This window comes from Homalodisca vitripennis, chromosome X (genome assembly GCF_021130785.1).
Source record: "Homalodisca vitripennis isolate AUS2020 chromosome X, UT_GWSS_2.1, whole genome shotgun sequence".
Lineage (NCBI taxonomy): Eukaryota > Metazoa > Arthropoda > Insecta > Hemiptera > Cicadellidae > Homalodisca > Homalodisca vitripennis.
Window position 1 is genome coordinate 68274515 of NC_060215.1, and position 13242 is coordinate 68287756.

At 34.6% G+C, this 13242-nt stretch overlaps 1 protein-coding gene across 1 annotated transcript in view; it reads left to right on the forward strand.

Moving 5' to 3' along the window:
* LOC124369136 overlaps positions 1-13242 on the forward strand; it is an 80453-nt gene that overhangs the window by 55753 nt on the left and 11458 nt on the right. The window contains exon 21 of the mRNA XM_046826908.1: positions 1086-1249. Coding sequence (XP_046682864.1) covers positions 1086-1249 — 164 coding nt within the window. The remainder of the gene's footprint in view (positions 1-1085; positions 1250-13242) is intronic.

Genomic DNA, 13242 nt, shown 5'->3' on the forward strand with positions numbered 1-13242 from the left:
ATAGGCCTAGTATACATTGTTAGCTTATATTATTTAAGGTAAAATAAACATTGGAAACATTATTGAAATTATAGAATTTAATCTTATTGTTCTTAAATTTATTTCAGTTTTGGGAAAATTCATCCCCCGAATCCCCTACGTCTATGTTTGCTTTGGTTACTTTAATATTAATCTGCATAGCTTTAGAATATCACAGTTATATATTTTAAAGCCCTACACAAGAAATGATATTAAGCCCCCTCTTCACATTATAATTCCTTCTTTCTAATTTTTTTATCAGTACCTAATGAACAACCTCTAAGATAATATTAATACTGATAATCATATTCACCCGAACACTCAATACCTCTTACACAAAAACCTTCATAAATACGCCAAAATAATATTGTAATACTTCAATGTAATGGTCTAACTTACCAATAAGCCTAGAAGAACATGGAAGAGCTTTTGCTCAAATGAAATCGAATTGTTAATAGTACGTGTAACACAATGTTGCATAAGGCTTCATTAAACATTCATATTAATGGTTCAATTGTTTTAACTCTTGAATGGTCAAATAAGTCAATTTAATTGTGAACAATATTCCATTTTTAACACCATATTTACATTTCTCACTCGAAGTAACAAGTACATGTGCTCATGTGAAAAAACCCATAATTTCTTCAACCATTCAAAATAATATATGTAGCTAAAACTTGAAAGAATGTACAAGCCTAACAAACCTATGCAAACAATACAATATAAGAAAGTATTTTTTAAGTACTTAAATCTGATACATTATAAAATACGATATAAAACATTTGATAACATCTCGCTATTGTGCTGACTGCACATACACTTTCAAATAAACTTAAAAAAAAATTTTCAGCCCATCAGATGATTATTCTGCAAGAGAAGACTCATCATTCAGTATCTTACAAGGTTCATTTTGTTGCTGATCTTTCCAATAGAGTTAAGCAGATTTTAATTCAAACAAGCCTGTATTTCAGACTGGGTTTTGTAGACTTTAAATTAAAAGACTAATTTTAATTACCATGAACGAAATTGTTGGTTTCAGTTTGCTATTATCATTTTTGTTGTTACAGAATCACAATTTGAAGTAAATGATATTAATAGTGTCAACATTTCCAAACTAGTCTACATTAACCAACCACAGGTGAACATGACTAGTAATTTTCGGTTTTCTTCTCTCATGGTCAAAGGTAATTTGACTTCTACCTCAATTCTCAATGGATGTGTTCTGCCTCAGGTAAATGCTGTGTAACACTCACCTATGAAACTCATAACTAAAATTAGCATTTATGTTTGATACAAGGAAAGAAATATTTTTCCAAACCTAGGATAGTTCCTAAGAAACATTCAAGTAGAGATCAGAGATAGATGATTCTATTTCCGGTTTCTTTCTTAGTGGAAACAAGAACAAAGAAAAGGTTTTGCTTACTTGAATAGGTACTTTTAAATGTGAAAAATCCAATATTTTGTATTCTTACTTTGCTTTAGACATAAATATTTGAACACAAACTAAGTCTAATAAACTAAAGTCAGGTAGAGAGACAAATATTACTCAGACAGACTAAATATATGATTTGAAGCAACACACAGCCTGAATACGTACAAAAGTCAAGGAATCATATTTGTTCATGTCTTACATTGCAGTTTCAGTCAAATCAAAACACAACAGATGTCTAATTTGGATTTTATTTATTTTCAGACTCATTCCAAAAGTTATTAGCTCTTTATCTAAAATAACTCAACATCATTGTACTTTAAGTTGTAAGTAATGAAAATTCATATATTGGTTTCTTTATTATGGTCTATAAATACAAAACATACGTTGTTCCCATTTGGGACATTGGGACTAAATGGGTAGATTGTTATTTGTGTGTTTCATTTTAACAGATTGACTCTAAATGACATTCAAGACATTTTAGAGGAAGAAACAGACATCTTAGAAAGTGAAATAGTGATTATTCCAAATCAAGTTCATTCGGATGCTGACAGTAGTGAAAAGGATAAGGTAGATCTTTCGTGCCTATCAGAAAACTAACTATTGTCAAAGTGCGGAATCCTCAGTTCCAAAAATTGTGAATAGGGAATCAGTAAAAATACGTATTAGTGTTCCTGAAGACATTTCAGAAGATGATGAACATTCTAAGTTATAGGCGAAGAGCAATTGGCCCTTCCTGCAGGTGAGCCTAGCACTAGAAGTTTAGTTTGTACTGGCAGTAGCCAAAAGCTAAAGAGAAGAAAGCTTTGCAATTACCTAATCAGGTGTAAACACAAATAATAGAGAAAAGCAAGGCAAGACATAATTTGATAAACAACCTAGTGAAAAACCTTTGTTTGGATTGAAAAAGACCTTCCAAGATATAATGAAAAAGAATGTGAGCTTCCTGATTGGCTCAAAAGTAGTGACAGGAGCCCTGTAACACTATATGAACTGTTTTATGTATTAGGTAAGCTACCAAATACAGAGTCCAGTGTATTTTTTGATAACATTTTCACAAGCGTTGTGCTTTTGCATGGGCTTCTGCTGTACTTGGAACTTTGAGGGAAAACAGAACACTATATACACCATTGCCAATAAAAAAAGACAAGAAGAAACTAGAAAGAGGGAGTTACTCTCAAGTTGCAAATGATGAAACAGGTGTAACACTCATCCATTTTTTTTTTATCGAGGGAAAGAGATGGTTGTCTCCACAAATAGTCCTAAAAGGACCTTTGTGCCTCTCTTACTTATGTTTGTGCCCTCAGAATCTGAGACTTTTACAGAAGCCGATCAGATTTGAGGGCTCCTGTTCTCTGATGTCCTTGGGGCTGAGAAGATATGCCCTTAAGAATTTTTTCCTACTTTTAGATATGGCAGGACATGTGTTCCACTGATTCTTCTGCTTCTCTGCAGAGTCTGCATTCATCAATCTGACTAAGAACCACCCTCATAAGACGTTTCCTAAGGGGGCCTGTCAATATCCCTAATATAAATCTTATATCCTCCTTACTTTGTTCTAGGAGAGATGCCCTCCCTTTGGCATAAGGAGAGATAAAAATGTTCTATTGTTTTAATCCTGAGGTCCTACTCCAGTTAAAGGATCTTATCCCTTTTCCCCAATCTTTTACGAGATCTTTACTGAGGGAGAAAGCTACTCCACAGCTTGGCTCAGGCCATACCATTATGGATTCTGTACCTAATTTGTCGAGGGTATCTGCTTTTTCATTTCCATAAATGCTCTCATGGCCTGGCACCCAACAGAGTGTAACTATGTTCTTCTTTGCCAATTTCACTAGAACATTCTTGCCTTCCTAAACTGCTTGCGAGTCAAACGGGCAGGTGTCAAGTGCCTTTAGTGCAGTCTGGCTGTCAGAGAACATTAAGTATTCTGCTCCTTTTGGCCTCATTTGTATGAGTTTTCTGCTGTATGATTTTATTGCCATGACTTCCGCTTGGAAGACTGTGGCGTGTTTTCCCAGGGGCACAGCTAAGTTAATTCCTGGTCCGTAAATATCAAATCCTGCCCTAGAATCAAGGTTTGAACCATCTCTTTAGAACTTCTGGACTCCTCTAGTAGGGTAGGCCTCCTTTTTACTCCATTTTCCCTATCTTCAATAGAGACTATGTATGATTTTTCAAAGGGGTATTTCTTAACCATACTTTCTGATACATTGGTTATCATTTCAGCTTCAGGAAATTCCTGGGTTATTTTCATGTGCCCTTCTGAGAGGTAGACTTAATCACCTTTGTAACCAGAAGCTTAATTGTGCTTAATGCGGCTGTTTTCATCACCTCCTGCCCCAGAGGAGTGTATCCCAAAACCGCTTCAAGTGCCAGGGTTGGACTGGAGCTAATTTCCCCTGTAATCCTTACTCAAGCTAACCTTTGAAGTCTCTGTAGCCTCTTGGCAGCTGTTTTTTGTTTTACTTTCGGCCACCACACTAATGCAGCATATGTGACCATTGGTTTTATTATGGCTTCATAGATCCAATAAATTGTGTTGGGTTTTAGTCCCCATTTCAGTCCAAAGAGTCTTTTACAAGCCCCAAGGGCCTTTGTCGTTTTAGATATTGGGTTCTCAAAATGTGTGGGTTCCAAGTCAGCTTTCCATCCAGGACTATGCCCAGATACTTGACTGTGTCAGAGTGTTTTATCCTGATACCTTCCAGAACAGGTTGTAAAAGCTGGAACTTTCTTATCCTGGTAAATGTCATACATGTTTTAGATGAGTTAATCCGTAGACCCTACCCATGACACCAGGTGCTTATACAATTTATGGCTTCTTGAGTGAAGTGTTCCAGCATGCCTTTATTTTTCCCTTTGACCATAAGTACCAGGTTATAAGCTTAGCATTGTACAATTATTCCCCTCTTTTCTGCATTAGTTAGTAGGTTGTCAATCACCATCGCCCACAGGAGGGGAGACAGAAACCCTCCCTGGGAGCAGCCTTTCCGGGCTGTGATAGTGGCTGATTCATCCCCGATCTTTGCTGTAAAAAGTCTACTTTTTAGGAGTGCTACTATCCATTTGACAGCATCTGGTTGAACTCGAAACTGTTCCAGAGCTGCCTCCATAGATTGATATGCCACTTGGTCGTAAGCTCCTTCAATATCCATAAAGACGCTGACTAGGGCTTCCTTTTCTTTGAAGGTGTCCTCCACAGCTTCCACCAAGCTGTGGAGAGCGGTGGTAGTTCACTTACCTTTCAAGTATGCATGTTGATATAGACTGAGTAGGTGTACCTGTAAGGTTTCATCCCTTATATGTCTATTAATTATATTTTCCATATTTTTTACCATGAAGGAGGATAGGCTTATAGGTTTGTACGAGTTGGGTTGAGATCCCTGTCCTTTTATCATACAAACACCAAAAGTACCATCCTTCAGTTCCTTGGAATACATCCTAGGGCATAACTGTGTCTAAACAGAATAGTCAATATGTTTAATAGAATATCCAACCCTTCTTGGAGAAGGGCTGGGTAAAATCCATCCCCCCAGGAGATTTAAATGGCTCAAAGGATCTTATTGCCTGTTTAATCCTTTCAGATGCCAAGATTCTTTTTGACTGTTGTTTGTATTTAGCAACCTGACCAGATCTTTAATAATAATAATAAATTCGTTTATTTGTCGTAAAACATGTTACATGCATTGACAAAGTCTAATTCAGCTACAGACTAAGTAGCATTGTCTCTAAATAATATTTAATAAGTATAATACATAAATATTATATATATAACAATATACGACATTAATTGTCTAGTTGATAATTATACTAGTTATATTATGAGTTTATCTTTAAAACAATCATTAAAAGTCTATTTTGTTAATAGAAAAAAAACTCATCAATATTATATAAAGGGTTTTTTAATAGCCATTCATAAAGTTTATTTTTATAAATTTTAAGAGGGTATTTTTCTATCAAATGTTTTCAATTTGTTATACACCTTCAAGCCAATTATAACATGACTATTCAAAGATTTGCTCAGTCGACAATATTCAATTAAAATGTTATTTTTGTTTCGTGTGTTATAATTATGTGTTTGTGTATGGTTTATTAAGTCCTTATTATTTAAAATGTAAACAGATAAGTCAAACAAATATAAATTAACTATTGTAAGTATTCCTTGGTTAATGAAAACAGGTTTACAATGATCAAGATATTCAGCTTTACCAACAATTCTAACAGCTTTCTTTTGAAGCACCAGTATTTCCTGAACTCTAGCACCATTTCCCACAGTATTAATCCGTATCTCAAAATTGACTGAAAGTATCCAAAATATGCAGTCCGAACATAATTTTTCACTTATGCAGCAAGATAGACGTCTCAATAAAAAAATAATTCTAGATAATTTAGTAGACAGAAAATCAATGTGAGGTCCCCATGAAAGATTATTATCAATATGAATTCCTAAAAAATTTTGATTACACTACTTGATTCAAAAATTAAAACTATTTTCAGGAATTGATTTTAAAGTAAACAAAATGTTTTGAGTTTTAGTTTTCATTCATTAAAAAACCGTTTTCTTTAAACCATATTGATGCCTTGTTTATTGTGGTGTCGGTTAATTTCTTTAGTTCATTCAGGTTATTACTACTATTGAAAAAAGTTGTGTCATCAGCGTAGAGAAGCGTATTAGCATCAACAGCCAATGTTATGCTCATTTATATATATGATAAAAAGTAAGGGTCCAAGTACAGATCCCTGAGGGACAACCGTACTCTATTTTGACTTCCTGTGACCCAACTTCTCCTTTGATGTATACTTTTTGTGTTCTATTGATGAGGTATGGATTTTATAAAATCAAGGGCACTTCCATGAATTCCATAATGCTTTAATTTGGCTAAAAGAGTGTACTGTGTTCTACACAATCAAAGGCCTTACTCAGGTCACATAAAGTGGCCTGAGCAAAGGCCTTATTTTCAAAAGTTGACAGTATATTTCGTATTAGCTTGTCAATGGCATCAATAGTGGATTTACCTCTTCTGAAACCAAATTGTGATGGACTTAAAATTTTATTTTCTTCTAAATAGTCAATTATTTGGTCATAGACCAGTAGTTCTAGTAATTTAGACAAGACTGGGATGACCGAAATTGGGCGGTAGCTACTTGGATCATTATAGGGACCTTTTTTTAAAGACTGGACAAATTCTGGACACCTTCAGTTGCTCCGGAAAAATACCCTGACTCATACACATATTGAAGCAAAGTGTTAGTGGCTCAACAAAAGTATAAATCAATCTCTTTAACAGATTATTGGATATATTGTAGATGTCATTACTATCTGAATTGTTTAGTCTTTTAGCTGCATCAATTGTGTCAGATGGCTTGATTGATTTAAATGATTAAAAATGATGAATTAATACAATTAGCTTTTAATGAATTTAAACTACTATTTAATAAATGTACCGGTTTTCACTTTAATTTTTTTTATTGAGTCAATAAAAAAATTACTAAAATCTTCTGAAGTAATATCAGTTTGAAGCCTATGGGGTGTACTTTTACTCTTGCTTTTAATTATTTCCCCATGCAGCTTTATTTTTATTATTGCTGGTTTTAATATAATTGGTGTGTTGTGATTAAGTTTGGCGTTTTTAATAGATAATTTATATTCTTTTTTTAGGTGGTTAAAAAGTTGGAGAAAGTTCATTCGAAGGCTCCCTAGAACTTCTGATTAAAGAGTCAAAACATAACAACTTTTCTTTCATATTCCTTAATTCACTAGTGTACCATTTATATTTAAAATTGCTTTTAGCTATAAATGATTTTTTCTTAATAACTGAGTAATAATTTATATTATTTAAAAGAATTTGAAAAAAGGACCAAAAAGATTGTTTCAGCGTCAGTGAACTTAATTTCATTAATTAAATGTTCCCAGTCATAAGCATTCAAACTAGATATTAAGTTGCATATTTCTTGTTTAGGCAAGACAATTTGTAAGTACATGTTTTTTCCAATAAAACCATTTTTATCATTTGGTGCAGAAAGAGCTTGAGTATCTAGCACATTAAGGTCAGCCATTACACCATCATGATCAGAAAAAGGGAAAAAACGAAAAATATTACAAGAGTTTTAACCCTATTCTGCCCACAATTGACAAAAAATGTTGTCAAGGCAATTTGCACCTCGTGTGGGAGATTGATTCAGACAATAAAAAATTGTACTCCCTTAATAAATTTAAAAAATATTTAACAGATGGTTTGTTTTTTGTAATATCAAATTTAATGTTCAAATCTGCCTCCAATAACTATTGTATAATTGGCCCATTGAGTTTAAATATAATAAAAGATTTTCAAGTTTATTGAGAAAAATATTATGGTCACCATCAGTTGAATGGTACAATGACACAATAATTAACTTGAATTTATCCAACAATACAGCGGTTACTTCAAAATGAAGTTCTATACAAAATTCTATTCTGCAACATCAAGAGGCCTTGCATGAAAATTATTGTGGACAAATATTAATGTTCCTCCTCTAATCCAGTTTGCTCTACAGAAAGCAGAAGCACAGTAAAAACCATTTGGGAAATGAAGTTGCTACCACTGATTGTTTAAGAAAATGCTCTGATAAGCAAATGACATATAGGTTCAATTCATTTTGTATAAAAGTTTCTAGAACAGTGGTTTTGCCATTAAGACCTTGAATGTTTAAAAATAACAATTTTATATTTATAATATTTATTATTTTGTAAACGTGATGTGTTAGAACAATTTTCAAAATGACGAAAGTGCAAAATTACCTGGTCTTAAAGCTAATTAAATTTCTACAATTAGACTCCTCTCCCCCTCCAAAAAATGACTCGAGACCGATACACCCACAGAGTGCTCCAAAGGACACTGATTATTAATCACTTGTGACATTCACCAAAGAAAACTCGATCACTTGCAATGCTCTCATTTTGCTCACCCGGCACTTCACTTGTGAAGATGACGGAGTGTTGACCTCAGGTACGGGGCTCTCGTCTGTGACGTCAGTGACAGAGTTGGTCCAAGTACCTCCTTTACTTTCTGAGCTTGAATTGGTGGATGACTGAAGACTTTTCTTGGCCCAGTTGCCCAGTTTTCTTGGTCTACTTCATGTTTTTTTTCCATTAACACTGTTCACAAAATCAAACTATCATAAAACCAAGTTTTCTCTTTCCTTTATAGTTTAAATGCAGACCCTGTCGTGTGAAGTGATAACGCTGGAAAGAATCCAAATCAATGAGGGTGAACATTGTCCATTCTTAAAACAATTTCTCTTATGTAACTATTAGTCAGGGCTAGATCATAGTGTATTGAGTTGTCATGGTGTACATCATGTCTAGGGGGGATTGTTGTTACACACACTGGCTTAGATACCTACTCAGAATTTGTAATTCATTTTCCATTTTTTTATAAATAACTTGAGGAGATCCTTTTAAAATATCATTTGTTCCTGCAAGTATTATTATAGGACGTTGTAGAGATTTTAGCTGCTTGGTTGTAGACCTGTTGGACATCGGCTCCAGATTTAACTACTCCATCCACAATAAATCTTTCCCTTACTGCATGAACCAATAATCTCTGGTAGTCCTTTACCTTGGCTGTCAGCGTACAATTCTACTTTTATTTTGTCAATTGAAAGTTCATAGTTGCTGTCATGGCGATACTCATGAACATGATTTGTCCTTTTTTTACTTGTTGTGTTAGTTTTGTATACATAATTTTTTATTTTTATTAGACTCCTTTATCTGTAGTAAATTGTTTTTTTTCAGTAAGTACATGGAAGCTATTTGATGTTGAGATAGCAGTTTCCCTTTCAGCAAATATTTTGTGTTGGGTTTTATTTTATAACGCTTTGACCGTCTTTCAAACTGCCATGGGTTTTTTGGTTGTGTTTCTTTCACCTGATATGTAGTCATATTGCTGTCACTTTTCAGAAGATCAATGTCACAGGCTTTGTGTTTGCACTTACCCACAATATTGCCTACTTGAGCTTGAGGTCCAGTAGAGTAGATACAAAGTGCTTAAACATCATGTCAGATACAGTCTGACAATTCAGCAGTAAAATGTGGATAGTTTGTGCCAGAGTAGTGCCAGTTGGGAGCGTTTTGTTAAGATGTCAGAGTGACGAATTGTGCATACTAATCTGCTGCCTGTGTTACCCAGTGGGTCCAAAGAACCACAACCTATCAGTTGTATAAGAAATGTCTGTGAAAAATTGTTAAGTAAATTCCACAGTCAACAGTATTAGGCTGTTGAGGGACTTCGAACCAATTTGAAAAAGGACATCACCTTCCACACCCAAGTGCTCATGGACCTTCTCAGCCACCTTCTGTGCATGTTCCCTGTTGTATGTGCCACATGAATCGAAGTATAGAAATTTTTGCAGGTTTCTTACAAACAACATAAGGCTCCAATGAGATCCTTCTGTTTTGTATGAGCATTGAGTGTTCTCTGGATAATTGTCTTGCACATCTTGCTTCAAGTCATGAATTGGGAAGAGAACATAGTTTTTATTAAATAATTGTAAAGGCTCAAGTAAATAGTCATAGTCTTGAAGGCATTTGATAGCATGGGTTACTACGGTATTCATAAGTAAGATTGTTTTATCCGACTTTGTGATTAAGGATGTTAGCGTATCATAATACAGCTGGATAGTATCATCAGTTACCCACTTATTTTCTAATAAAGAGAGACTAATAGAACTTTTCTCATTGGTATTGGTGCTCTTTGTACTTTGAGGTTTTTTTTACTTTGTCCACATCTATATTACTCGTATTAGTCTCTGTCTGCACTGATTCAGTATTTGGAGTTTTATTTAATGGGTTTTGATAGAGTAATGAGGGACTTGAAGAGGTTGTTTTATTAATTTCTGAAACATTCTTTTTTTGTTTATTTGAGGGGGTTTTTCTGATGAATGAAGTAGAGACGAGGGATGGTTGACACCTTTGTGTTTTATCCAATTTTTCTATCTGAGACAGAGCCAGTTTGTAACTTTCTTTATGTTTTTTTTGCTATAGAGTCGAGGAGTATATTTCATTTTACATTCGTTATAATTAACAATATCCGTTTTATTAACGAAAGCAGTTTCATTTGTTGAAAAAAAGGTAATTTCATACTTGGTTATATTTTTGTAAGTTTCATCATCAATGCCAGTTACTTTTGCAGGCCAATGGGGGAAACCCTTTCACTTTGGCAAATATTAAGTCATTGATTTTAATATCAGTTTTAGATATATTTCTCATTGGAGTAGCCATTGTAGATGTTAAATTTCACAGTTAAAATCAATCAATATATACTTTACCCAGCTTAATTTGTGCCAAGTTACAAACAATAAAATATAAACTAAATATATAGACAGGATATTATATACAAAATTACAAATTTATAAAATATAAGTACAAGCAAAAGTTAATCAGTAAAAATATTAATTAGTAAAAATGTAACTGGTGATAATCTTGTCAGAAAGTAGTTTAAGCATGAACCTGTTTATATGTTCAAGGTCAATGTCATATGGGGTTTGATTGTTGTCCCCAGTCTAATGGCCAGATGAGTCAGAGTGATAGTTGTCCAATGGTTTAAATCACCAACTGAATGACATTGGCAATCAGCTGTTTTGGCAAGTTTTAGCTTGATGTTGGCAGAATAACCAGTTATAGCTGAATAAAGTAGTTTGTATTTTATTTATTCAATTCTATTTATTTAATTTATTTTATAGTGAGTAAACAGTTCTCAAAAGGAATAACTCTTAATAACAGCAGCACTATACAAAACATCTACTCTCTGCAAGTTCAATATATGTGCTCAGACAAAACATATGTTACAGAGCCTGAATGTAAGTACACTTTTAATTGTAAATAATCACTGAAAAGATTTGTTAAAAAACATTAACTTATGGATTTTTTCACTAGTAAAATACTGTACTTTTTTTAAATTAAAATCATAACACATAACAACTTTTACTTTAAATTAATAAATTTCATTAAAACCACAGAGGCTTAAAAACTGCAAAACACTTATAAATGGCCTCCTTGATATCTACTTTCCCCCGCTAGAGAATAAAAATCCTTATTTCAAGTCAAGAGACTGCGTCTCCAACAACAATTTTAGTCTTCTTCTTGTTCATCGTAAGGCCTCCATTGGTCTTTAGTGGGTTAGAGTGATCAATTTGGAAAGTTTTATGAAGCCTTGCACCCTCTGGTAGTCTGTTTATGTTTTTGCAAAATTGTTTTCTCCAGATCCTACTTTTATTTTAACTAATTTCTTTCTTGTATTCATTTAGGGCATATTGGTATGGGATCCAATATTTGTCCTTTTTGCCAATTTAAGTAGTTTTTTTTTTAGTTTTTCTAACCTTCAAGGCACATTTTTCTTTATCCTGTTTTGTCTATGACGGCAGTTTTTCTCATAGGGCTTTATAATGGCTTGCTCTACCAATTAAGCCAACTTTTCTAATTCAAATTCATTTTTCTGATATGGTTCTATTTCCTCCAGTTCTTCTGCTAGGAACACTCGGTATCCCCTCCAGTTGGTGGATTTTGGAATCCTGTGGCTCATATTCACCTTAACTCTCGCCTCTATGTCAAACCTAATTGGGCAGTGGTCCAAAAGTGGTACCTCCTGTGAAACATGGCACCTTACTATATTAATGTTTTTAAGTCCTTTATATAAGGTAATATCTAGAACTTCTTGTCTTACTATAGTTATAAAAGTGGGACTAGACCCCCTACTTTCTAGAATAATATCATAACAAAACAAAAATTGCAGAAGTTCCTCACCTTTTGGGTTAATGTTTAATGTTAGTGCTGCCCCAGTAGGTGTGGTGCGTGTCGCAGTTGCAGCCGAGGATGAGGACCACACCTCTATTTCTCCGCAGTACTGCAGCCTTTGTATTTCCACTGGTGGGCAGTGTGTTGAAGGGTTGGGAAGTATGCTGAGGCAATAATTATCTCTTTATCACTTTGTTATGAGGCTACGTTAACTGCCACCGCCACCAGGTCTCTACTTATTAGATCTGTAACAGGAAAACTAGTTATATGTTTTAAAAGTAACACACACACTCTACTTCAGTTTTCAATTGATCAATCATATATGACCTACCTGAGTCATTAGTCCTCTGATGTAACCTTTGTTGATCCAATATTCCTGGATTAGGGTGATTTCCAGGCCTGTTGTGATAAACCTTCTACCCTTGGCATGGTGTATGTTTATATGAATGAGGCGTATACTTACGCCTTTTTATTACCTCTCCCTGGTTGTCCACCCCTGTCCATCTTTTTGGAGTAATAAGGGAGGAACTCCCTTTTCTTTCCCTGGCCGGGACCGATCAAGTTGGTATTTCTTTTTGCACCGCACTGTCTTTAGAAGTAGACCTCTCTGTTAAAGTATTTGCAGATTCCTCTGATACCTTTGCGGTCTCTTTCACTTCCATCTCTTCAGCGGTGGTCTTTTCTTTAGTAACGGTTTCCGACTTTCCTGAGGTCTCCCCCACCTTTTTGGGGTCCTCAGTGTTTCCCTGGTGTTTCTTCTTCAGACTTAGCTACATTTTTCCAAACTTGATCCATGGACCCTTCTTCTCAAGCTTGTTTGCTGTGGCACAGTCGACTGCCAGGGTAAGTAGCATTGACTTACCCTTATCACTTCTACTCAGAACATTCCATTCTCCAACTGTTAGCTTGTGTTTTTAAGAACTTCATGATCTTATCGGTGGATTCAATTGTGCTGTTTGAGAAGTAGGTATTTCTCCTTCTGGTGCAATCCTCAGACTGGAAGGGATTCCAAGGCTTTAGA